The sequence below is a fragment of the Balaenoptera physalus genome, assembly GCF_965194825.1.
Source record: "Balaenoptera physalus genome assembly, chromosome: 3".
Lineage (NCBI taxonomy): Eukaryota > Metazoa > Chordata > Mammalia > Artiodactyla > Balaenopteridae > Balaenoptera > Balaenoptera physalus.
In genome coordinates, this window is record NC_138890.1 from 54871687 (window position 1) to 54896486 (window position 24800).

General features: G+C 39.7%; 1 protein-coding gene across 1 annotated transcript; it reads left to right on the forward strand.

The window, feature by feature from the left end:
- The first annotated feature begins 789 nt into the window (after positions 1-789).
- Positions 790-22784, forward strand: PLAC8L1 (PLAC8 like 1). The gene is made up of 4 exons (XM_082454353.1): positions 790-9770; positions 14206-14339; positions 21043-21179; positions 22521-22784. Exons 1-4 carry the CDS (start codon positions 9646-9648, stop codon positions 22659-22661), a joined length of 537 nt encoding a protein of 178 aa, XP_082310479.1. The 5' UTR covers positions 790-9645; the 3' UTR covers positions 22662-22784.
- The last annotated feature ends 2016 nt before the right edge of the window (positions 22785-24800 follow it).

A 24800-nucleotide genomic window follows, 5' to 3' on the forward strand; every position in this document is an offset into this window, starting at 1 on the left:
TTTAAAAAGAACTCTCATGATGATTTTAAAAGAACAAATGAGAATATTTTGACTTGATTATGATCACTCAGTATTTTGTATAAAGAACAAATAGGTCTTATGTTTATAAGAATTTTTTTTAGCTTTAATATATTCAATTAACCACCAATACTATTTTTTCAAGGATAATATCAATAGTTTATAAACAGTTTATTTGATTTTCACTAAATTTAGGTGAAATTTTAGGATATAGGATTTCCCCCAGAAATCTGCATTTATCAGATTTGTCTTGAGTCCAATTGTGTTTAAAGATCAAGCCAACGGGGTCTTCCCTGGTGGCACAATGATTAAGAATCCACATGCCAATGCAGGGGACATGGGTTCGAGCTCTGGTCTGGGAAGATCCCACATGCCGCGGAGCAACTAAACCCGTGCGCCACAACTACTGAGCCTGTGTGCCACAACTGCTGAAGCCCATGCGCCTAGAGCCCGTGCTCCACAATAAAGAGAAGCCACCACAGCGAGAATCCTGAGCAGCAGCGCAACGAAGAGTAGCCCCCGCTCGCCGCAACTAGAGAGAAAGCCCACGCCCAGCAACGAAGACCTAATGCAGCCAAAAATAAATAAATAAATAAAACAAAAACCATAACAAAAAAGTTCAAGCCAACAGCATTGCAAATTCTTTTATTCTTTCTGGAATGTCTTTTGATCTTGTCTGTGCCATCTGTTTTCATATGAGGAAAAAATATTAGGTATTGATTGACAGACAAGAAAAACATTTCCATTTCTTGAAGGGTTTAGTATGGGGAAAGACCAACTCTGATAATCCTAAGGAACCTGAATTCTAACTTTTCAGGTCATGTAAAGAGATTTTATTGAGCTTCCTTATTTTGCTTTATACAGTTTGAGATTACTGGGCCTAGTTGAATGCTCTATTATAGATTCATTAAAGCAAATCATAGAACGTTAGAACTGAAATATTCCTTAGAGATCATTAAGTGCAAATCATTGTTTATCTGCTAGGAACAGGCTGTATAGCAGAGTGGGTAAGGTTACATTCTCTGAAGCCAGGCTAGCTAAGTTAGATTTCCATTTCTTCCACTTGCTACTTGGGTGGTTTTGGCCAGTTACTCAGCCCATTTCTTCATCTGTAAAATGGAACTAGTAATTTACCTACTTTCTGGGCTTACTGTGAGATGATTAGATGAAACAATCTAAGAAAATCGTATATATAGCATAGTGCCTGGCAAGTGGTAGACCTTCAGAAATGTTACTGACGATGATGATGAGCCTTCAGTAAATGTTACTGAATACTACTACTTCTTCTACTACTACTACTACTACTACTACTACTACTATATCAGGATTAAGATATAAAGATTATATTAAGATTACTATGGGCCATAATCATGTCATATTTGTTTGGTTCTTTTGGGGCAACTGTTTTGTTTGCCCTCCATTAGATTCTTTCCTGCTCCCTCAATCTGCATAGCCTTAGTTATTCCCAAAGTCAAAGTAATCCTTCCTGGGGCCTAAAGCCTACTTATGTTTAACTTAGGCAAATTAAATGAAATGAGCTTGGCCAAAAAAAAAAAAGGTGAAAGGAAAATTTTACTATTTAAGTGATTGTGCCTATTTTATTAAATGAGCCTATGAACCTATACTTCCTTGGATTAAGTGTGAGTCGGGATTCATGGATTCTCTGTTCCCTCAGTCTCAATTCCTATGTGTCTCTCTTAAGAATAAATGTCTTGCTGGGCTGAATATATTTTTTATGTTTAAAGGTATATAAGTTTTGTATAAGGAAGCCTCTAAGCATAAGCCTATTACTTCACCAGGTGTGAAACTGAAAAAACAGCAACTAGTTGAAATGCTGAAGGAAAAATAAGCTGCATTGGGCTTATTGTTTTATGGGAGATGGTTACCTTCCTAAAGGATTTTAACTCTTTTTAAGTTGTAAAATGTAATGCACATAAACAAAAAGTGAACAACAATAAGAAATCTATAATATACACACAAATATATAAAATACATACAAAAAATGAACAATGAAACAGAATTTATCAACAAAGCAAAAACCTATGTAATCACCACCCTGTCACGGAATATCACAATGCCAGCACCTTGGAAGCCTGCCTTACGCCTCCTGCCATAAAGACAAGCTTATCGCCCAGTGTATGAACATTCTTTATACATGTTCCATGTGAGCTTTTAAAGACTTTATTCTGCAGTTGTGGAATTCTACATATGTGCATTAGGTCATACTTGCAGATTGAATTGTTCAAATCTGTATCCTACAGTTTTGTTTTCTTGGTGTACTCTGTTTTGGAGACATACTGAAATCTCTCATGACCCTGGATATACATATTTCTCCTAGTTCAGACAATTTTTGTCTTATAAATTTTGATGCTGTGTGATTAGGTGCATATAAATGTAGATTCTACTATCTTTCTGGTAAATTGAACTTTTCTAATTAGGAAGTGTTCCTTTATTTTTACCTAAAAGCTACTTTGTCTAACATTAGTATAATAACATCAGTCTTCTTTTGGTTAGTGTTCATGTAGAATATCGTTTTCCATTCTTTTGCTTTTAACCTTCTGTCACTTTATTTTCTTTTTACATTTTGACAAATTTTAAACCTACAGAAAAGTTAAAATAATTGGCTACTAAACATCCATATACCTGTCAACTGAGATTTGCCAGTTATTAACATTTTGCTCCATTTGCTTTCTCTCTCTTTGAACATACATTTTTAAAAATGAACTTTTTATTTTGGAATAGTTTTAGCTTTATAGAAAAGTTGTATCTAATGTATGGAGAGTTCTGGTAAACCCTTCACTCAGTTTCCCCTAATGTTATTATTTTATGTAACCTTGGTTCAGTTGTCAAAACTAAGTAATTAATACTGGTACGCTGCCGTTAACTAAAGGCTTCATTAGGATTTCACCAGTTTTTCTTTTTTTTAATATTATGTCTATATTTGTATAAATTTTTATTTATTTATTTTTGGCTGTGTTGGGTCTTCATTGCTGCACGCAGGCTTTGTCTAGTTGCGGCTGGCAGGGGCTACTCTTTGTTGCGGTGTGCGGACTTCTCATTGCAGTGGCTTCTCTTGCTGCAGAGCACGGGCTCTAGGCGCGCAGGCTTCAGTAGTTGCGGCACGCGGGCTCTAGGGCGCAGGCTTCAGTAGTTGTGCATGGGCTTAGTTGCTCCGTGGCATGTGAGATCTTCCCAGACCAGGGATAGAATCCATGTCCCCTGCATTGGCAGGCAGATTCTTAACCCCTGTGCCACCAGGGAAGTCCCACCAGTTTTTCCACTAATGTCTTTTTGCTATTACAGGATCCTATCCACGATACTGTCTTGCATTTAGAATATAGTTTTTAAAAATTTTGAACCATTTAACAGTAAGTTGCAGACACCATGACAATTCACCTTTCAATACTTTAGCATGTAACCTCTAAGAACTAGGACATTCTCTTGTATAATCAAAAAAAAAACCATATATATATCTTGCCAAAGAAATGTAACATTGGGCATATATTTTATATGCCCAGTGTAGTTTAGCAATAATATTAGGTATTTTTTTCAGGGTCTATTCAGAGATTAAGCATTACATTTTGTGGTCATGTCTCTTGATCTCCTTCACACTAGAACAGTTTCTCAGCTTTTCTTTTTCAGTCTTTCATCACAGTAACATTTTTGATGACTCCATGCCAGTTGCTAGTAAGTTTGCCTCACAATCTGGATTTGTCTGTTTTCTCATGGTTGGATTCAGATTTTAAAATCTTGGCAAGACTACTACAGGGTGATATTTCCCACTGCATCATGTATTGATGATTGTCAGGTTCATATATTGTTGGTGTGTTCCCATTACTGATGATACCAAGTGTGATCACTTGGTTAAAGTAGTATCTTCAGATTTCTCCATTGAAAAAGTAATCTTTCCCTTTTGTAATTAGTAAGTAGCCTGTAAGGTGATATTTTAAAATTTATGTGAATATCCTGTTTACCAGCAAACTTTCAGGAAATGGTAGCATTCATCGATCGTCTTTCTGCCAGTAACTACACTGGTAGTTGTAATAAGGTGAATTCTTAATTTTATCATTTCTTCTACATGTATTAGGTATCATTCTTCTGTAAAGAAAAGGTTTCCCCTTTGCTTCCATTTTTTGCCTTTCACCATTCTTTACAAACCACTATGGACTGATGGGTTCTTTTTTTCATATATGCTATAATCTATTACCATTGTTATGCTTTGACTGCTCAGATTTTCTGGAGTTATCCAGTGGGAGCCCCGTTCAAGCTAGTTCCTGTGTCCTTTTGCTATCTCCCCATCAGTCTTGGAACATTTCTTTGCTTAATGGCACAAGAAGCAGTTCCCTGTTCACTTTGTATTTTCCTGTCCCCAGAACAGGAATCAGTTTTTTCTCCAAGGACCTCTGCTTCATTTTAATGGAGAATAATATTAAGAAAGCAAGATCTGGGTGTTTTGTGTGCTCATTGCTACTAAGTTGGGTTTTTTTAGGCTTTTCCAACAGGCAGAGCTAAGAAATGTGTATATATAAAAATCATAATTTTATCTAATACCACAATTCTTTCTTGCATTTTCCCTGAAAATATTTGTATCTTTCTTCTCACACAGTGAAAATTCTGGTTCCCAAGAACCTCAGTATATTTACTCATTTGCTCTGTTAATAATTTCAGACTTGCCAATCCAGTGCTACTATGAACAACAGATTTACTAAGTAGAGTTCAATATATATTTTTTGAAAAACAAAAACATATTTGCAGTTCTTTGTGTCCTTAAGGTGTTTCTCACTAAGGGAAATAGTCAAAGCACTGTGTTTAAATGTTACTTGAATGAATTCCTTTTCATTTGTGGCTTTAATATAAAGTCAATTGTTTCTCTTTCTTACTCAATTTTATGGTTTTATTCCCTTTTTATTTATTTTTTGAATAAGTAAAGTACTTACACTGTTTGAAAGTCAAAACTACATCCATTCAGAGAATTTTTACCCTCTTGCACCACATTCCCGTGTTCTATAGCTAACCATTTCGCTAGTTTCTAGATTATCTTTCCTGTGTCTCTTTTTCTAAAAATAAGCAAATATTTATTTATATGTACTTTACTTCCTCCTTTCTCATGTAAAAAGTAGATGTTATAGATAATTATTTTATACCATTTTTAAGTTAACTTTATTTTTTGATAACTATATGTATGTATTTTTTTACTTTAGTTCATGGAGATCTCTTTCTTTGTCCTTCTCCTTTTCCTCCCTTGCCCCCTTCTGTCCCTCCTCTTCACTCCTCTGTGTTATACTTTAGTAAAGGTGTACCGTAACTCATTCAATTAGTTTCCTATGGATGGGCATTTATCTAAGTTTCTGATATTTTATAGAATCTGTATAGAATTATATAGTGAGTAACTTTGTGACTACGTGGTTTTGTATTTGTGGAAGTGTATCTTAAGAATAAATTTATGGAAGTTGGCTTGTAGGTCCAAGGGTAAATGCATATATAGTTTTGTTAGCAGATAATCTGGATAAAAAAGCATATTAGGCAGAGGGTACAGCAGGTGTAAAAGCTCTGAGGCAGGGACGTGTAGCTGGTGTGCTGAAGGGGTAACAAAGAGGCCACATGAAGAAACAGGTCTAGAGAGGACAAGTGACCTGTCCAGATCCTATACATCAGTGGCAGAGCTGTGTTAGAGCCCTGGCTTCCATAGCTCCAGTCCATCGCAGCATACTTATTAAACAAGGAATGCATGCATGGGAAACAAGAATGTATTTGACCAAGACCAGCGATGTCAGGGCTGTTAGGTCAGAAGAGGGAGAAGTTTCTATGGACTTGAGTCAGATAAGACTTCACAGATGAGGTGCAACGTGAAGGATTATTAGGATTGGAGTAGCAGCTAGGAGAGCAGGGCCACATTCCAAGCTTTTAGAACCAGGTGTGGATAAGGGCTAGGAGGTGAAAGCAAATGCATGCCTTGTTTGGGAGATAATGCCAGGAATGGAATGTTTATCTTGGAGGAATGAGAGAGAAATTGGAAACAGGTAAGTAAATTGGGCCTTATTATAATAATTCTTGGATTCCAGGCAGAAATTCGAGTTGATTTAATTACCTAGAGAGTCACTGCAAATTTTTAGGTGGGAATGAGATGATATGTTCCTTCATGTCTTTTATAGTTTGTGGTAGTTTTGTCTTTCTGTTTTTCGCTTGAAAAATTCATTCACTTAGTCATTCTGATGACTATTTACTAGATACTTATGTGCCTGGCTCAGGTAAGTTCTCAATGTTAGCTGATACTTTGTTATGCTGTTTTCTCTCCTTAATATCTTTGGACATAACTTCACATCTGTATTAGAAAATACTTAGATGCCACCCAAGACTTACAGCATCAATTAAGTTTTCTAACTGCTCACTGCTATCCTTAAAGCTTAATTGATTATGAGCTAGGGAACCCCCCCCCCCCCACACACACACATGAAAAACAAACAGGATAGGACATGATCCTTACTCCTAAAGGCTTAAGGAATGTGACAAAGGAGTAGTTAACTGCATTTTCACTTTGGAGGAGTAAGTGGTAATTTGTTGTATCCCTTGTTTTCCTTATACTGGAGTTAGGTCTAGAGCTGTGCTGTCCAATAATTTAGCCACTAACCACATGTGTCTGTAGACGACTTGAAATGTGAGTAGTCTGCATTGACGTGTGCTGTAAAAGCGTAGAATACACTTCAGATTTCAAAGGCTTATGACAAAGAGAACGTAAAATACCTCAATAATTTTATGTTGATTACATGCCGAAATAATATTTTGAATAAAGTGGATTAAATAAAATATATTAGAGTTCATTTCATCGGTTTCTTTTCACTTTTTAAAAAGTAGCTACTGGAAAATTTTAAATCGCATTTTATTTCTGTTGGACAGCATGGTCTACAGACAAAGAGATTTAGGTTAAACATTACTTCCCGTTGTACCATATCAAGAGATATGTAATATCAGTTTGTCCCACTCTTAGTGATGCTAAATTTGATAATTTCTCAAACTCTTCCTTTTAAAGATACGTTTTGATCACTTGCAGAACTTTCCATTATAAAGATACATATTTTTAATCACTTTCAGAGTTTTTGTTGTAAAGATACATTTAAAAAAACACTCTCAGGACTTTCCATTGTAAAGATACATTTTGAGTGTTTCTCCAGAGTTAAGATTCGTTATTTCTTTTACAATTAGAAATCTGTAGAGTGATGTTTTGGCACCTTGCAAATGTCCTGTTCCCAATTTTTTACCTAATGGTTTTATTACCCCCGATCCTTTCCTGAATAAATTACGTTGGAGACTGCAAAATGGTGATTTTCTAATGCCAAAATTATTACCAAACCAGACTTGGGTTTGCTTACCTGCTGCACAGCAAAGCCAAGCTACTGACACTGGGTTGTGGTGAAGGAAAGTGCAGCATTTATTTGTGGGGTGCCAAGCAAGGATAATGGACAGGCAGCTTGTGCTCAAAAGACCGGAACTCCCTGATGGCTTTCAAGTACGAGTTTTTAAAGGCAACATTTGGGGTGAGGATTGTAGCTCCTGGACTTTCTTCTGATTGGTTGGTTGGTGGTGAGGTAACAGGCTAATGTTTTGGGAATCTTAATCATCAACTTTCTGGTTCCAGCTAGTCTGAGGTTTCTGTGCTTATGGTCAGCAGATCGTCACCATCTTCTACCAGGTTGGGGGTCTTAGTTTCTGCAGAACAACTCGAAGATATGCATCAGATTGTGTGTATATCCCTTTAGGAGGAGCTCGGCCTCTGTTTTATCGCTGAACTATTTGCTTTTCCTTTATTGTTGCATTCCCTCACTTCCCTAATTAGTAAATTGCCTTAGTCTTAGCCCTTTAGAACTTAGGGGGAAGGCCTAGGAGACTAAAACCATTTTCTACAAATAAGAAACAGGGAACATGGAGGGACTTCTGTACCTGAGAGGGCCCTGCAAGGTCCTGCTCGATTTCAATCTCCCCTTTTCTTTGATACTACTCAGTCCTGAGGGGAAGAGGGGCTGGACAAGAAAGAGGAAGTTTTGGATAGAGTGGTTAATCAGAAACTCGGCAGGGGACTCTGTTTCAGGGGACTGGGTTTCAGTTACCGTTTCTTTTCCATAAATAGTTGTCATTCTTCTATAAAGAAGAACATTTCTTTTTCTTCTTTCTCTTTTTCATTTATTTTTAGGTGAAAGAGCTGTGTGGCATGTGGATTGGTCACTTCATACAATAGATGTTTGATTAGAAAAGTTGGCACAAATGAAATTTTAAAATACGGAATCAGCTTACATGTGCAATGGTTGCTCATTCTTCAAAGGACTCTTATTGTAAATCTTTTTGCAAAGCTAGTAATCACTTAACTTCTGTTATTCTTATAAACTTGAATGTTCATATATGGCACATTTATTCAACAAATTATTGAGTGCTTATTCACAGTGTTTCAAACACTGTGTTAAGCACTTGGAATAGAGTGGTAAGCAGAAAAAACATGGCTGTCCTCCATGTAGGCTGCATCCTTACAGTTAAGAAGACAATGAGAGTTGTCCAGAACCTAGTGAGTGAAGGCAATTATGAAGCTATATCTGAAGGATCTTGATTTGGGAGGTATTATAGAGGCTTTTGCTAACAACCCTGTTCAAGTAAATGCTTTGAAGTTCAGAACCCTAAACAATCATTCTCTGTGGGTCTGATGAGAATATATAGTAGAGTTGGCAATTTCCGCCTGTTGTCTTTCTAGTATAAATAACGTTGAATTTTTATTGCAGACCCCTCCCCTCAGTGTGCAATTTTCTCTAATTTTTTTCCTCTAGGAACATTTTCCTAGTGCTTCTGGTGTCCGTGCCTCTATAAGACATGCTCTAGAGGCATACTTCAGAGGTTCCTAGGACCCTGAAGATTCAGAGCAGTAGGGAGGCGATCACCAGCCAAGCCCTGCTTTGTTCACCAGATTCCATTTGGGCTGTGTAGGGAAGAAGCAGCACCACTTTCCCGGCATGCTCGATGAAGTCCATGGAAGAGTAGGAGATTTCTAGGAGTTGTAAAAAGTCCTTAGAGACTTGGGGCAACTTAGCATAGCTTAAACTTTAGGAAACCATCTTTTATTAGGTGGTTTCAAGCACGATATCTGTGCTGAAAGACCTTTCTTTCTGTCTCTGTTTTCAGGTTGTTTGTGAGACTCATACCCTCTTGCTGAATTGGACCAGCGGCCCTGGGGATGATGAGAGGTCCCCACTACTTCTCAGTTACAAGGCATGGCGGAAATCTGTAGCCTTTTGAGTCCCCTAAGGAAAGGTCAAGTGACACTTAGCTAGATAAATGTTTGCTAGAGTTATCTCTTAAAGCCAAGGGATTTTTTCCACCAAAGAGAAGTTTTCTTTTTATTTAACTTACACTATATCTTCAGCAGTATCTCCCTTCAGGTTAGTAAGACGGACATGCCCACAGTTAACTGTGTACCTGTCTTTAAAGAAATAAGATGTCTGCCAGTTACACTGCTATGACCTCAGGTTCCAGAATATCAAGGCAACATTCTTTAGATGTTTCATTTTGGATTGAACCTAAGTTTGAATCAGTCAGCTTATTGTTGAAGGGAAAAGGATATCCCAAGTGACAAGAAAATACCTGTTAGCTATGAATTGGTTTGGAAATTACTTCTCTAAGTTTCCTGAGGATATTTCCTTTCTCAACACACACTCACCTCTGTTGCTTTCACTCATATCATCTGAAGATGAAGAACATTTTATTTCCAGCTTGAGGTAGGGAGTAGGGTGATTTTACCCCCAGCTTTTGCTCTTTGGTTGGAATATCAAATCAATCTCTTCTTATAAGGAGCCAGGAAAAAGAAAACTGGGCTCAGGAAGAAAGCTGCTATCATTTCCCGTGTGTACTTGAAAAGGAGGCAACTGATTATTTCCTTCTGGCCTTGCTTGGCTGGTGAAAAGAGAGAGCTGGCTTGGATGGAAAGGTGTCTCTTTATTCTTAACTGAAAATGTTGCACCCTGACCAAGTGAAACTTTATTTCTGGTGGCTGCCATTAATTTCCACCCTTTTGAAATCAAAACTCAAAGAGTTTTGACTTCAGTTAAGAGTTTGAAATGGTTAATCATGGAGACCTAAGTGGAAGGCAGAACAAACTCTTCGTACTGCAAGTTTCATTAAGGTAGAGGGTGACATGAAACCCCCCAGGCTGAAGCACCAGGTGTGTGGGGACATGCAGTGGGGAATGTGTTTAGCTGCTGGAAGAGGTGAAGGTTAGAGTAAGGCTGAAAAGGGGGAAGGCTGTGTGTCTCATCCGTCTCAACTCTGTTGTTTGGTAGGAGCTGATAACTAGAATGACTGCAGTCAGTCCTCTGCCTCCCACCAGTAGAAGCCTCTCTCTGCTTCTCTCCTTTATGGTGACCAACCCTCTTGGTTTGCCTGAGACTGTCCTGATTTTAACACTGAAAGTTTTCCATCCTGGAAAAACCCTTAGGCCAGGGCAAACTGGGATGATTAGTCACCCTGATTGAATTTTAAAGTATTTGGGTAGCACATATGACAACTGAGAAACTCCCCCCAGTCTCCTCCCTCTGTTCTTTGTTTCTCAGAAAAGTGTTCAGGATGCCCTAGGGTATGTGCAAGATCCTTAATTTAAATAATAACAGTAGCTGCCATCAACTGCATGCCTACTATATGCCAAGTACATAATCTTGTTTAATCCTCAGGACGACTATGGAGGTACGATAGTTTAAATCCAATTTTATGGAAGAGGAGACCAGAGCTGAGGGCTGGGACAAGTTGTATTTTACAGGGTCAAACAACTAGAATGCAGCTGAGCCACATTTGTACTTTAGTGTGCCTGAATCGAAGCTCTGTCCTCTTTACACTAAATGAAGAACTTGCTGAATTTGATGGCAAATGGATAGCTACTCTGGTTTAGAAACTGTGTGACCATCAGCTTCACCCACTGCTTCCAAACTCATTCCTATTAATGGTAGTGTAAGATTCTATCTATCTAGAGTAATATACAGAGCTAAAAGCTATGTAGGAAGCTGCAATAGCTACTTTAGTCTGACACCTGTAGCAGCCCCTGAATAATTATTCAGTTCTTAAAGGAACTACTAAGTGCCTGGCACATAGCAGGTACTCGGTGAAGGGTAGCTATGCTTCTTATTTTAATTTTGACACATGAGCTATAATCTTGAACTGAAATGTTTTAGCTAATGAATGTCAATTCAAACATTTTAATATAAAAATCACCAAAGATTCAGAGTATTAAGGAAAGAAAATAATACAGTTCTTGAGTTCAAAATTAGGCAAACACACACACAAAAACCCCTTTTTTTTTCCACCAAGGAAAAGCTACCCTCTTAGTTATTTGATTTGCAATAGCTAGAGGACAGGCTTCCTTGCCATAATAGGTGTTACACATATAATGCTGAGATAGAAGCAGAAAATTCTCTTCTAGGGCTCCAAGCTATAAATGCGTTTCAGGGAAAAATCTAACCTAGGGGCTCAGCCCTAAGAAACTCCTTTACTAAAATTGTTGGAAACTCTTAGTGCAATAATGGAAGTCCCAACTTGCAGGGATCACGTTGAGAGGTAAATGCCCTGGGTTTTTTGGAGGCATGCAAGAAGATTTTAGGCTACTCTCAATAAAAACTCTTGATGTTTTTATGTAATCAATTCACACCTGAGAGTTGTGCCTTTACTAGAGAATGAAACATGGTTAAGGTCACATAATCTGTAGCTAGATTTGAGGAGGACTCAAATATAATGGAAGAGATGTGTGAATTGAGTTTAACCCAATTCAACAGTTGTTGTGCACGCACTAGTTTTCAAGGAGTGCACTGGATTCTGGGGATACAGGGAGAAGCAGCAGGTGCCCCCTGACCTCAAGGAGTTCACATGGAAGTAGAGGAGATAAGATATGTATAGAGGTAGTTTCTTCAGGACCAATCTGAAGTCTTCATAGGTGTCTTAGTCTGCTCGGAATTTCATAACCAAATACCACAGACTGTGTAGCTTACAGAACAGATACTTATTTTCTCACAGTTCTGGAGGCTGGAAGTCCAAAATCAGGGTGCCATCATGGTCCGGTTCTGGTGAGGACTCTTCTTGGTTTGCAGCCTTCTCTCTGAGTGCTTACATGGCCTTTCCCTTCTTATAAGGCCAGCAGTCCTATCGGACCAGGATCCTACCCCTATTCTTTATTTAACCTTAATTATCTCCTTGAAGCCCTACCTCCAAATACAGTCACATTGGGAGCTAGATCTTCAACATATGAATTCGGGGAGACACAATTCAATCCATAGCAGTAAGCTTTAGCCCACATCATAGCAAATATATTAACATGTACCCATACCTATGTTATATAATGCCGAATGGATAAAAGGGTGGGGATGTTTCACAGCTCTACTTTGACACTTCTAGATAGGTCACTCCCAACTCTACTCTCTCTTCCAAGCTCTTGTGCAGCATTCCCGGCTGTTGGCTGGGATGCCCCTTCTGTCTCACTGGCACTGTAGATTGGCTGTGCTCCCAGCATCCTCTTCCCTTCTGCCTTACCTCCTATTCTATTTTCCTTGCCATCTCTGTTACGCTGACGTCACCACCTACCTGGTAGGAGACGCAGAAGCCACTGCAGGGATCATCAGTGGTCTCCAAGTCCACCTGTATCAGGTTTCAGGCTGTTATCAGGATGACTACGTGGGCGTTGCCTGGGAAATTTATTATGAACACTGATTTCTATACCTCATCCCTGGAGTCCTGTACAGTGGTCTGGGGTGAGGCTTGGGAATGCGTTTTTTTAACAAACTAATGTGCTGTCAGGTTTGGGAGGGTGTGGGTGGTATTGGTGGAATGAAAAAGAGATGTGATCTTAATAACAAGAACAGTGCTCCCCATATTATGATAACTTGCAATCCCATTGGATTTAATGTCCCAAATCAGAGGTTCTCAAAGGGCAGCTGAAAAAAAAAAAAAAAAAAGGGCAGCTGTTTCCAAGATGCCCCCAGGGTGTTGCCTTCAGGATGCTCAGGAGTATTCTACTCTGGCCTCTAGGTTTTGTGTCCCAGGTGCAGAACCTTGGTGACTATTGCCGTAACAACAGCTGTTACAGGAAGAAATTCTGCTGTCTTTTTATTTTCTCTCAAGTATGAGGCAAGCTCTTTATTTCCTCATAACACATCAGAGACCAGGTGCAAAACTCTTAATGAAGCTTGCTAAAAGGGTAGCCCCAAACAGAGTAACTGCTACTATGTACAGGCTCAGACTCATTCTCATTCTCTGGCCCCTCTATCCCACTCTTGACCTGCCCCTTCCATGAGGCTAGATAACAGCTTGCCCTTCACTATAGGACTCACTCCAGGTATCCCCATGGTAGGCATTCAGGCAAAACTAACTTTCAGCCCCAGAAAGAGAAGGAAGTTTTTTTCTCACCTCACTTTCGAAGCCCATCCCCTGGTCCTGTATTTCTATTTCAGAATGACTAAGTGGAATATCTATGCCCTTCAGGGAAAATCAAACCAGAGTTGTACTATGTGGCTGCACGAGGACAACAATATAGTAGTTTGATATCAAGATATATTCTGAAGTCTGGGTTATTCATTTAAATGATACTACCTGTCCCACTTCAGTAGCCTCTTCCAGATTTAGATGTACCATTCAGTCCACTTCCTTATTAGTCTTTTCAACAAAGTTTCAAAATCCTTGCATACAGCCTCACTCAGGGTCACATTGTTACACATGCTGTGTGCACAGTAAACAAATTATCTGTCTTTCAGTCCACATAATAACCCTGTGAGGTAGTTTTTTCATCTTAAATTTGAACAAACAAAACAGGTTAAGCCACTTAACCAAGGTCAGGCTTCCAGGAAGTGACATGCTGGGGCTTGAACTGAGGACTCTTGGTTCCAAATTTGTGAATTTATTATTAAACACTGAGAAACACTGAGGAAGTAGACTGGACATTGAGTCCGAGTGACAGAACTTGGAATAATAATGCCACTAATAGAAATGGGGCAAAAAATCAGAGGAGGAGGTATGATGGAGGAGGAGGGACGGAGATGGTGAAGTCAGCTTGGGCTATGAAATAAGAGCCACTGGGCATCACTGGGTCCCTATCTCTTTATCACTCTGTCTTGGCTTGATGATTATCCTTCTGAACAATCTTCTTTGCTTCCAAGTTAATCACCATCCTTGACTCTCCAGGAGCCATGCACCAGCCCAGGCTGTGGTGAAGCAGCCTGTCCGGGGAGCCAGTGGCAGGACCACAATCATGATCGTCCAGACTGGTGGGGACTGGAGCACCGGCCTCTTCAGTGTCTGCAGAGATAGGAGAATTTGTATGTTTTTTCTCTTCCTTTAAGTTCTCCTTTACTATTTTTTTCCCTAAGACACCAGTGGGTAGAAAAGCTGCATCAGGCACAAGGACAGAAATTAAATGGTTTCAGACTAACTGGATTAATATTCTAGTGACTCAAATATACTCCTTGGCAGGAAGGATCTTGCTTTTCAGGGATGTGGATGTTTTTATAAAATAAGTGGTGACTTCAAATATCTTTTTAAATGACAAAATCCATTGTACGTAAAGATGCACAAAATGGGCTCCCTTATCTGCAGCTGATGGAGTATAAATTGGTACAAGCTTCCCAGTGAATGGTTAGTAACACCTATAAGAAGGACCTCAAGTGTTATGTAGCCTTCAACCCAGTAATTACAGTTTTAGGCATTTAGTCGAAGGAAATAAATCATGTACAAAGATTTAGCAGCATCATTAAATTTTGCAGCATTGGTTATTGTAGCAACAATCTAGAACAACCTAAATGTTCAGTGGGGACTTCAATACAATGAATTATTATACAGCCATGAAAAGTCATGTTGTAGAATAATACTTCCTGAGATGGAAAAATGTTGGGATACAATTTTAAGTTAAAGAATCAGATTGTAAAACCATGTACATTCGACATTAATTTGGGGGAATATTTAGAAAAATATCTGGAAGGATATAAATACAAATGTTTACAGCAAGTGTCTCCAGATGGTACGCTAATGAATAATTTTTCTTTTTGCTTATCTCTAGTATTTCTGTGAAGAAAGTGTAGTACTTTCCTCACAGAATAGTGAGGAAGACCAGTCATTGAATAAGACCAATCATAAAAAGAAGCTCCCTTTTTTTAAAATAAATTAATTTTTATTGGAGTATAGTTGTTTTACAATGTTGTGTTAGTTTCTGCTGTACAGCAAAGTGAATCAGCTATATGTGTACATGTATCCCCTCTTTTCTGGATTTCCTTTCCGTTTAGGTCACTGCAGGGCATTGAGTAGAGTTCCCCATGCTATACAGTAGGTTCTCATTAGTTATCTATTTTATACATAGTATCAATAGTATATATATGTCAATCCCAGTCTCCCAATTCATCCCTTCCCCCCTCCCCGCCTTGTATCCATACATCCATTCTCTATGTCTGTGTCTCTATTTCTGCTTTGCAAATAAATTCATCTGTATCGTTTTTCTAGATTCCACATATAAGCGATGTTGTATGATATTTGTTTTTCTGACTTCACTCTGTATGAGTCTCTAGGTCTATGCACATCTCTGCAAATTGCACAATTTTCATTCCTTTTTATGGCTGAGTAATATTCCAATGTATATATGTACCACATCTTCTTTATCCATTCTTCTGTTGATGGACATTTAGGTTGAATAGCTCCCTTTGTTGATTGAAATCTTTTCAGACACTGGTTTAGGTGTAAAGAAGTACCAACAACACTGTCCTCTAGCTGCATGATTTTCCGCTGGGTTTGAAGTTCAAAGCACATTGATTCTATTTGTACCTTAGGACATTCTGACCCATCTCTGGTACCACACGTCAGTATCCTTTTCCAGGACCTGATGTTCTTGCCCTAGGGAGTAACTCGGTCACAGAATCTTTTTTTTTTTTTTTTTGGCGGGGGGGTGGGGGGCTGTCCTTTTTGATGGATGAGGGCCAGTCTCTTAAGTTCAACAGACTCTGGATCTGCTATTTTTGAAGAATATGGCTTCTCCACCCTTTAGAGGGTCTGGCAAGACCTGAATTTATCCTAAAGCCTCACAAGATGGATCAACCAGAGAGCTCTGAGCTGCTACCTGATCCATGTCCTTATTCAGCTGAGTCTTGCTGAGGCAAAAACTCTAACAAAATTTTTTTGGTGCTCTGATCATCCAAGCCTGAGCCTTCACTGTCTGCCTGGGCCTCACAGAGAAGAGACCACCCAGCACCAAACACTACCCTCCATCGCTGTCCCTTTGACCATCTGACCCAGAGCTCAGCAGATTTCTTCCTGCCACAGCTACCCATGTGTACTTCTGACCAGACAGTTATGGCAGCTGTTCTCTGAATCACTCAGGATTCTTCCTGGTTCTTGTCTACATTCTCTGACTTTGGTTGTCACCCAGTACTGTGGTACAGAGAAGGCATAATAGCTACGTGGAGATGTGGAGACCTAGCCCCAGTTTGGGAAGTGGACCATTTTCTTTTCATAGCTTATAGTTGGTGGTTGGAGGGGTGAGGGTATCAATGCATTTCTAAGTAGAGCAAAGCCTGGAACATAATGTAGTGGTTAGGAGCGCACATTTGTATTGGATATAGACCTTGCCTGAATCTTAACTCTGCCTCTTACTGGCCATTTGACCTTGAACAATTCTCAGGGCCTTCATTTTTCCACCTCTGAAATGGGGGTAAATAAAGGTGCCCACCTTAAAGACTGTCAAGATTAAAGCAGATAATGCATAGAACCCACTCTAGAACACTGGTTTGGAACATAACTGGATCAGAGTTTTTTTTGGTTGCATGCTACATTGGGTTAAATAGTGTCCCCTCAAATTCATGTCCACCTGGAGCCTCTGAATGTGACCTTATTTAGAAATAGGTTCTTTGCATTGTTGTCAAGTTACAAAGAGGTTATAGTGGATTAGGGTGGGCCCTAAGCCAGTGGCTGGTGTTCTTGTAAGAAGAGGGAAATTTGGACACACACACAGAAAAGATTGCCATGTGAAGACAGGCACAAATTAGAATAATGCATCTATAAGCCATGGAATGCCAAGGATTGCCAGCAACCACCAAAAATTTGGAGAGAGGCATGGAACAGACTTTCCCCCAGAGCTTCCAGAAGGACCAACCCTGCCAACACGCCAATTTCAGACTTCTAGCCTACAGAATTCTCCAACGAGAGAATACTTTCTATTGTTTTAAGATGTCCAGTTGGTGGTATTTTGTTATGTCAGCCCTAGGAAATTAATACACGAGCAAACATAGGATTTCATTAGAAGGTTATGGGGTAGCTCACAAAATCAGGAAATCAACTAAAAGCTAAGCTTAGGAGGGACAAGATGCATTATCAGGAGATAGCTGAAAGTCTGGTCAACTCCAAACATTTTAATCCTTTTGGTTTCCTGTCTGAGAATTGCTGTTTCAGCAATGGAGCCCAATCTGCCTAGCCTAGGTCATGCCTGCTGCTTGACTAGGCCAGGGCATTTTGAATGCCAGTTCTCTTATTTCCCACAATAGGGAAGGGATAAATTCCTGAATTTACTATTGGGGTGTGATACTATGAAAATTCCAACAAATATACAATAATGCACTTAGTAAATCTTAGGTATTAATGTTATTGTTGTTTTAAATTTTTGTTTTCCAGAATGTTGAGAGCAAAGAGTAGAATCAGGAGACTTAGATTGGTTGCTGCCCAATCCCAAGAGTACCTAAAAAGTTGACCAAAGAAAGGACCACATGCCACCCCCTCAGCCTTAAACATTGTTTCACTGCTTAGTTCTGTGCTCCACCCCCATCAGTGTTCAGGAGACCAACCACACAGGTCTTCTGGGTCCCTGCTGGTCCATTGGAGAGCCCATTCTAGGGGCAAGAAGGAATGACATGTGGAGAATACAATATTCTTTACAGCTGGACGTGATCTGTGGAGGAGAGGCCATGGATATACAGTACCGGGTGATCTTGAATGTACTGTGTCGTAATTGTAGTGGTGGTGAGGACACTGTCTTAGAACACACAAGTCCACAATTGTTTACTAGTTAAATACATAAAACATGAGAATATTTAGGCGTATGTGGTATGTGTAGTAGTTAAGACTTTGGAGCCAGACTACTTGAGTTCAAACGTGATCTCTGCCCCTTCTTAACAAATGTATGAACTTGGGCAAATGGCTTAAATCCTCTGGGCATTAGTTTGCTCATCTGTAAAATGGGCCTAATAATAGTAAATTTTATAGGATTGTTGTGAGAATTAAATGAGTTAATAAATGCAAAGTACTTTTAGCAGGGCTTGGCACATGGTGAAATCTGTATAAATATTACCTATTATATAATAAAACTTTGGCTTTCATTGTGGGTTTTTTTTTTTTTTATCATATCTGACTTCTGTCCCAAGGTAATTGAATTTTGGGTGTGTTTCCTCAGTATCTAGTACTACCTCATAATGAACACTTAGATAACATGGATATACAAATGGAAAGGCTTAAAAATAAAATTAACAGCATGTGTTATATGAGTCATAAAAATAAGGTACAGGAGCTCCAGTGCACAAAACAACTTTTTTACATTATGCTTATTGAGGATGGTGGGCATTTCTCTCTGCCAGTTAAAGTGGTGCAGCTCAGGCAATTGTGTAAACACAATTTATTACTCACTTAGCTTGCCAGCTTTATAATTATGCAACTTTTGATTAATTTTTTATTTGCAGGGATATACACTACAGTATTTTGTAATTCATGCATAAGTTTTGATTGATTTTTATGTGCCATGATTTCAAAGTCCCCTAATTCAGGGTTGCATACAATATTACCACTCTGAACTCACTGCACGTTCATGGGCCATTTGCTGTCCTCTGACCTCTTTATACCAGTTGTCAGTGCTGAGTGGGATCTGCTGATCTCGATAGGAGTAATGATTTTTTTAAAATGTGGGACAAAAAACATCCCAGACTTAATCAAGGCTGAATTTAGTGTTTGCTTTGGGCCAAGTGATGCCTCTAATACACGATTTAGTGATTTTCTTAAGATTCCTGATGACATAGATGTTCTGTTCCTCAAAGATAGGCTGCTCCTTGTCCTCTTCCCCCCTCCAGTCCTCATGCCCTGCATGCACATGTGCTACCTCACCCCTTATATGAAACTGGAGAAGTCCAGAGTCCAGGCACATCCCTTGGAGGTTCTAAGATAAAACAGCATTCCTAGATTTCTGCTTCTTTGTCACTGAATTTGGGAGTGGGACTCTGCACTCCTCACTGTTGAAGAGGGAGGGAGGGATGAGGCAACAGAGACAGGTGTTTGACAAGGAATTCTTCTAGTATGCTAGTGACATGGTATGTGAGCCTTTGTGTCTGGTGCACTAGAAGGCTATGAACACTACCATTTCACACTCATTAGAATGGATAACATAAAAAAGGCTGACAATAGCAAATGTTGGTGAGGATGTGGAACAACAAACTCTCATACATTGCTGGTGGGAGGGTAAAATGGTACAAATACTTTGGAGACCTCTTTGTAAATGTCTGGTAAAATTAAACATAAATCTACCCCATGACCTAGCAATTCCATTTCTAGGAATCCACCCAAGTGAAATGAAAATAGTTGTCCACGTAAAGACTTGTATTTGAATATTCATAGTGCTTATTCCTAATAGCAAAAAATGGAATAAACAGTGGGAGAATGGACAATTTGTAGGACATTTATACATTGGGAATACTACTCAATGATAAAAGGAACAAACGCAGATACACATAACAACATAGATGAATCTCAAGAAACATGATGTTGAGCAAAAGAAGTCAGATACAAAAGTAAACATGATCCCACTTATACGAAGTCCAAATCGAGGTAAAACTCATCTATGGGAATAGAAATCAGAATAGTGATATGTCTGGAGTGGGGGTGGGAGGACTGGAATTGTCTGGGAAGGGGCACACGGGAACTCCCTGGGGTGATGGCAGTATTCTACACGTTTGGTTACGTGGGTGAACATGATTGTCAAAACTCATCCAACTGGACATTTATGATTTGTGCATTTTCTTGTTTATAAATTATGCCTCAATAACATATTTATTGAATACATTTTTAAAGGTTATGGTTAGTTTTTTTGCTCTTTCATAGTTCAAATTATTTGTATTCATCAAGGTTGTCATCTTTTGCAATGATATAGCATCTTAATCGTTTACCAGGGGTTCTTAACCTGTGGTCCAGTGATAGTTTTCAGTGGATCCTTGAACCCCGTGAAATTGAATGCACAATTTTGCATGTCTGTGTTCATGTATTTTTCTCTCTCCTTCAGGAGCAAGTTCATAGCTATCACCATATTCTCAAAAGGGCCCGTGACCCAAAACGTATTTAAAAGAGAACCTCTGTGTTAATGGTTCATGCAGGATGTGTAGGAAACAATATCAGTAGTTAAAGATGAATGAATGAATAAATGACCAACTGTTTCCAGCTGATGTTCAAGGAACCAAGCCTCTACTAGTTTACAGATTAAAACTGGCAGATGTCAGTGGCTCCATGAAGCTGCAAGCATTAGCGAAACCTTCTGGCCTGAGAAATAGAATAAAGTCCTTATAAGAATAGCAGGCAGAATCAGTGTACCATATAAGAGCTTTCAATCACATGTATAGAAAAAGAGGCCTGCTATTCAAAAGTATCATATACTGTGTCTATTTGGAATATTGAAATTAGATGAACATAAGAGAAGCAACAGTTATGTTTCAACTATAAAAAATTATTTAATGCTTTTCTCTTGACAGGAAAAACAATTACTGTAGTGAGTGTTAACAGAATTGTAGCAGGTTCAGCTTTGCCAGTGTTTAACAAAAGAAGACAATTTTGATGTGGCTCAGTTATGGCAATTCTCATATAGTGAGTTTTGCAAATTGGTTATTCATTCTCAGTCCCTGATTGCAGGGGGACAATGCAGTATTAAATTGATGGCATAGGGCTATAAATGCTCTTTGAGATGTGAAGTTGCTCCAAGCACAACTGAGAACCTTGCTTTTATGTGGTTATTGACAGGTTTCTGTGGTCTCTTTTGTCCCATGTGTCTTGAGTGTGACATCGCCAGGCATTATGGAGAGTGTTTTTGTTGGCCATTGTTACCTGGGTCCACCTTTGCACTAAGAATTGGCACCAGAGAGAGACATAAAATACGGGTAAGTGTGTTTGGATGTATATGTGAAGCTGGATCTGTATGAGAACCTTTGCCTTTCAAACCTGTGATTTTTAAAAAAAAATGAGGTGTGGGTGAGGATGCTTAAAAACACCACACTTAGTGGAATACTTTGAGAAAGGAAAGGGAAGAAATTTCCGATTTCATTTGTTACTAGGATGTATATTAATGAAAATGCCACATTGTGAAGGGTGTTTCCAAGGGGGACCTATTATAATGTAGATTGTTGGCCACTTCTGTTTCTCTGTCTCTTATTACATCCAGAGAAGATGATAGGTAGAAGTGCACCAGATTTGGAGGATACACTTGGGATAATCTCACTTAAAATGTAGCCCATCCAGCATATACAGAATTCACTCTGGGGGTTCCCTGGGGACCCTTCAAAGAGCCAGACGATTTCCAGCGCAGCTGAGACTGAGGTACAATGAGAGATTGAGGACAGACATGTCATACCTACTAAGACGTGGACAGATAAAAAGGCATCTTTTTATTATTTTATTTGTTTTTTTATTGGAGTATAGTTGCTTTACACTGCTGTGTCAGTTTCTGCTGTACAGCAAAATGAATCAGCCACACGTATACATATATCCCGTCTTTTTTGGATTTCCTTCCCATTTAGGTCACCACAGAGCACTGAGTAGAGTTCCTTGTGCTGTACAGTAGGTTCTCATTAGTTAAAGGCATCTTTTTATATATTCATGTGAAATGATCCCTAAGATATATTTTTAAGTGAACAAAAGAGCAAGGCATATAAGTATGTAACGATTTACTTAAAAAGACTATATATATGTATGTAAAATGTAATGTGTATATATCTATATGTATCTATATATTTGGCTAGACATAGAATTTATCTGGAAGTGTATATAAGAACTACTAACAACGGTAGCCCCCTGACAGGTAACTGGGTGGTTGGTGACAGCTGTAGAAGGGGGGGATTTACTTTTTACTTCCTATCCCTTCTTACTGTGGGAATTTTGGACCATGTGCATTTATTACTCCAAAAACGTAAATAAAATAATTATAAACATTAAGTTCTAAGAGGAAAAAAAAAGATGTTGACAGAATTTTCTGTCAGTGAGACAGTGGTTTCAGGTACGAAGTCTGGAGGGCAGGTCTCTGAATTGCAAGGATTGATTAGCAGGCGAGTTGCTTGGCACTTGGGTCACCCGGTGGAGTTGTGTCCCTGGGCGATGACTTCAGGGTGGTGGCAGATCTTGGGGGCAGTGGGTGGGATGGGCCATGAGGTAATATTGCGGAGGTCCCTGGGAAAGGGAACTGAGCCTGTGTGATTGAGCCAGGACAGAGACCCGGTCTCCCCTAGGGCACGCTGTGCGAGGACTGGCTGGCAGTGCACTGCTGCTGGCCTTTTTCCATCTGCCAGGTGGCCCGGGAACTCAAGATGAGGACCTCCCAACTCTACGAAATCTATGCGGCCCCTTCGACTAAGGAAAATCTTATCTGACAGAGCAAGAAATCTCCTCCTCCTCACTTCCCCGCACCCTCCTCTCAAATCCCTCTTAGTAGAGAGATTGTTCTTAAGGTTTCACTGAAATAGTATGAAAATAAATGATTTCCCACTACTGTCTTTACTGTTGTCCTTTCTTTACACGTACCCCCGATGAAGACTCTGTTATTTGTCTGAATTTGCTATCCCAGCCCTGCCATATTAGGCAGATTCGAGAGGTGAGTTTTTTGCCCTCCACCACCCTGCCTGGAGTTTTGGAAGGCTGCATTTTCCTCCATCTTCCCCTTTCACAAGAGATGTCTGGGTAGCTGGAATAACTATTAAATGGCTAAGCTAAGCCTCTTTTCCCAAAGTACCAATGATGGGGCAGAAGACGGTTTATTTTATTATTTTTAAAAACCTTTATTGTATTATAGTTGATTTACAATGTTGGGTTAGTTTCAGGTGTACAGCCAAGCGAATCAGTTAGCACCTGGTCTGGGCCCTAAATATCACTGTAATGCAGGAGCATTGTCCTTCCCTTGTCCTGACTCCTTCAGTCCTGACTGGCATAAAGGAGAAAGTCTCAGCTTGTTGCTGATCCTGAACAGCTCTCCAGCATTTGTAAATCTTCAGCCCCAGATTCAAAGCCTTAGGTGGGCCACTGTTACAGGTTGAACTATGCCCCCACCCCCAACCCCTTCCCACAAAAGAGATATTGAAGTCCTAACTCCTCGTATATGTGAATGTGACCTTATTTGGAAATAGTCTTGCAGATGTAATTAAGACGAAGTCATTAGGGTGGGCCCTAATCCAACATGACTGCTGTCCTTACAAGAAGAGGAGAAGAGACACAGAGGTAGACACACAGAGGGAAGACAGCCATGTGAAGATGGAGGCAGAAGTTGGGGTGATGCTGCCACAAACCAAGGAGCGCCGGGGCTACCTGAAGCTGGAGGAGACAAGGGAAGATCCTCTCCTAGAGGTTTCGGAGGGAGCGCTACCCTGCCAGTATCTTGATTTTGGACTTCCGGCCCCCCAGAACTGTGAGAGAATAAGTTTCTCTTGTTTTACGCCACCCAGTTTGTGGTACTTTGTTACCACAGCAGCCCTAGGAAGCTAATTCACCAACCATCTACCATGGGAATAGAATACTTTTGTTCTTGTTAGCGTGGCAGCACAGAGCAATGCTGAGGAGCTTGGGGTCTGAAGCTGAACTGCCTCCTTCATTTACTAATTGTGTAACTACAGGCAAATTTGCTAATCTGTCAGGACCTCAGTTTCCTCCTCTGTAAAATGACAGTACTGTCTTCATAGGGTTGTGAGTATTTTAACAAGTCAAGACACTTAGCACAGTGGCCGGGAAGGAGCAAGGACTTGGTAAATATCAGCTATTATTACTATGTACTGTTACCTTATATTTGCAGCAAATGATAATTCTCCATTTACAGTTGGGATATAAAGTTTTCTATCAAGTTTTAGGTTAAAACTGAGTTAATTAAAAGAAGAACATTAGGTAAATAATAATATAATTGGTTGGTGGATAGGGCAAACATTATGAAGGTGGTAAAACATGAATTGTATTGAGTGCTTGTATGTGCCAGGCACTGTTCAAAGCACTCTACTTGTTTTAAGACATTTCATCCTTAACATCCCTCAGGAAGGAGCTATTACAGCTCCATTTTCCAGACAAGAACCTGAGTCACAGAGAGGTTAAGTAACTTGCCCAAGGCCACACAGCTGGTAAGTGACAGGCAGTCAGGCTATTGAGGCTGTGCTACTAACTCCTGCACTAAGCAAGCAGAGAAAGTTTCTGGCTAAGAGGCCTTCTTGGGCCCTCGTGTTTGCACAAACCGGAGTTTGTCCTAGGGAGGCGAACTCAGCCTGGTGAACTCAGCCTGATGAACTCAGCCTGGTGAACTCAGCGTTGAGGGGAAGTGTCACTCACCCCCGCGCTCAGCCATCCCCACTGAAACTGAGCAATTCCTGTCTGACAAAGGACTCCTCTCAGCCCTCCTTTTGGATGTCCAGGGCAGCTGCCAGGGGCCAGAGCTCTTTGGGAACAATAAAATGCGCAATGTTGACATTTAATACATGATAAAGTACTCCCTGCTCCAAGCCAGCTACTGAAAACACCAGGCCTGAGGGACGGGTCTA

Bases quoted from the DNA above. Each gene is read 5' to 3' on its own strand.
- PLAC8L1 (XM_082454353.1), top strand. From the start codon at position 9,646: ATGAATTGGTTTGGAAATTACTTCTCTAAGTTTCCTGAGGATATTTCC. The intron at 9,771-14,205 runs GTAGGGAGTAGG...TTGACTCTCCAG, and splicing joins CATTTTATTTCCAGCTTGAG to GAGCCATGCACCAGCCCAGG. The intron at 14,340-21,042 runs GTATGTTTTTTC...GGTTATTGACAG, and splicing joins CTGCAGAGATAGGAGAATTT to GTTTCTGTGGTCTCTTTTGT.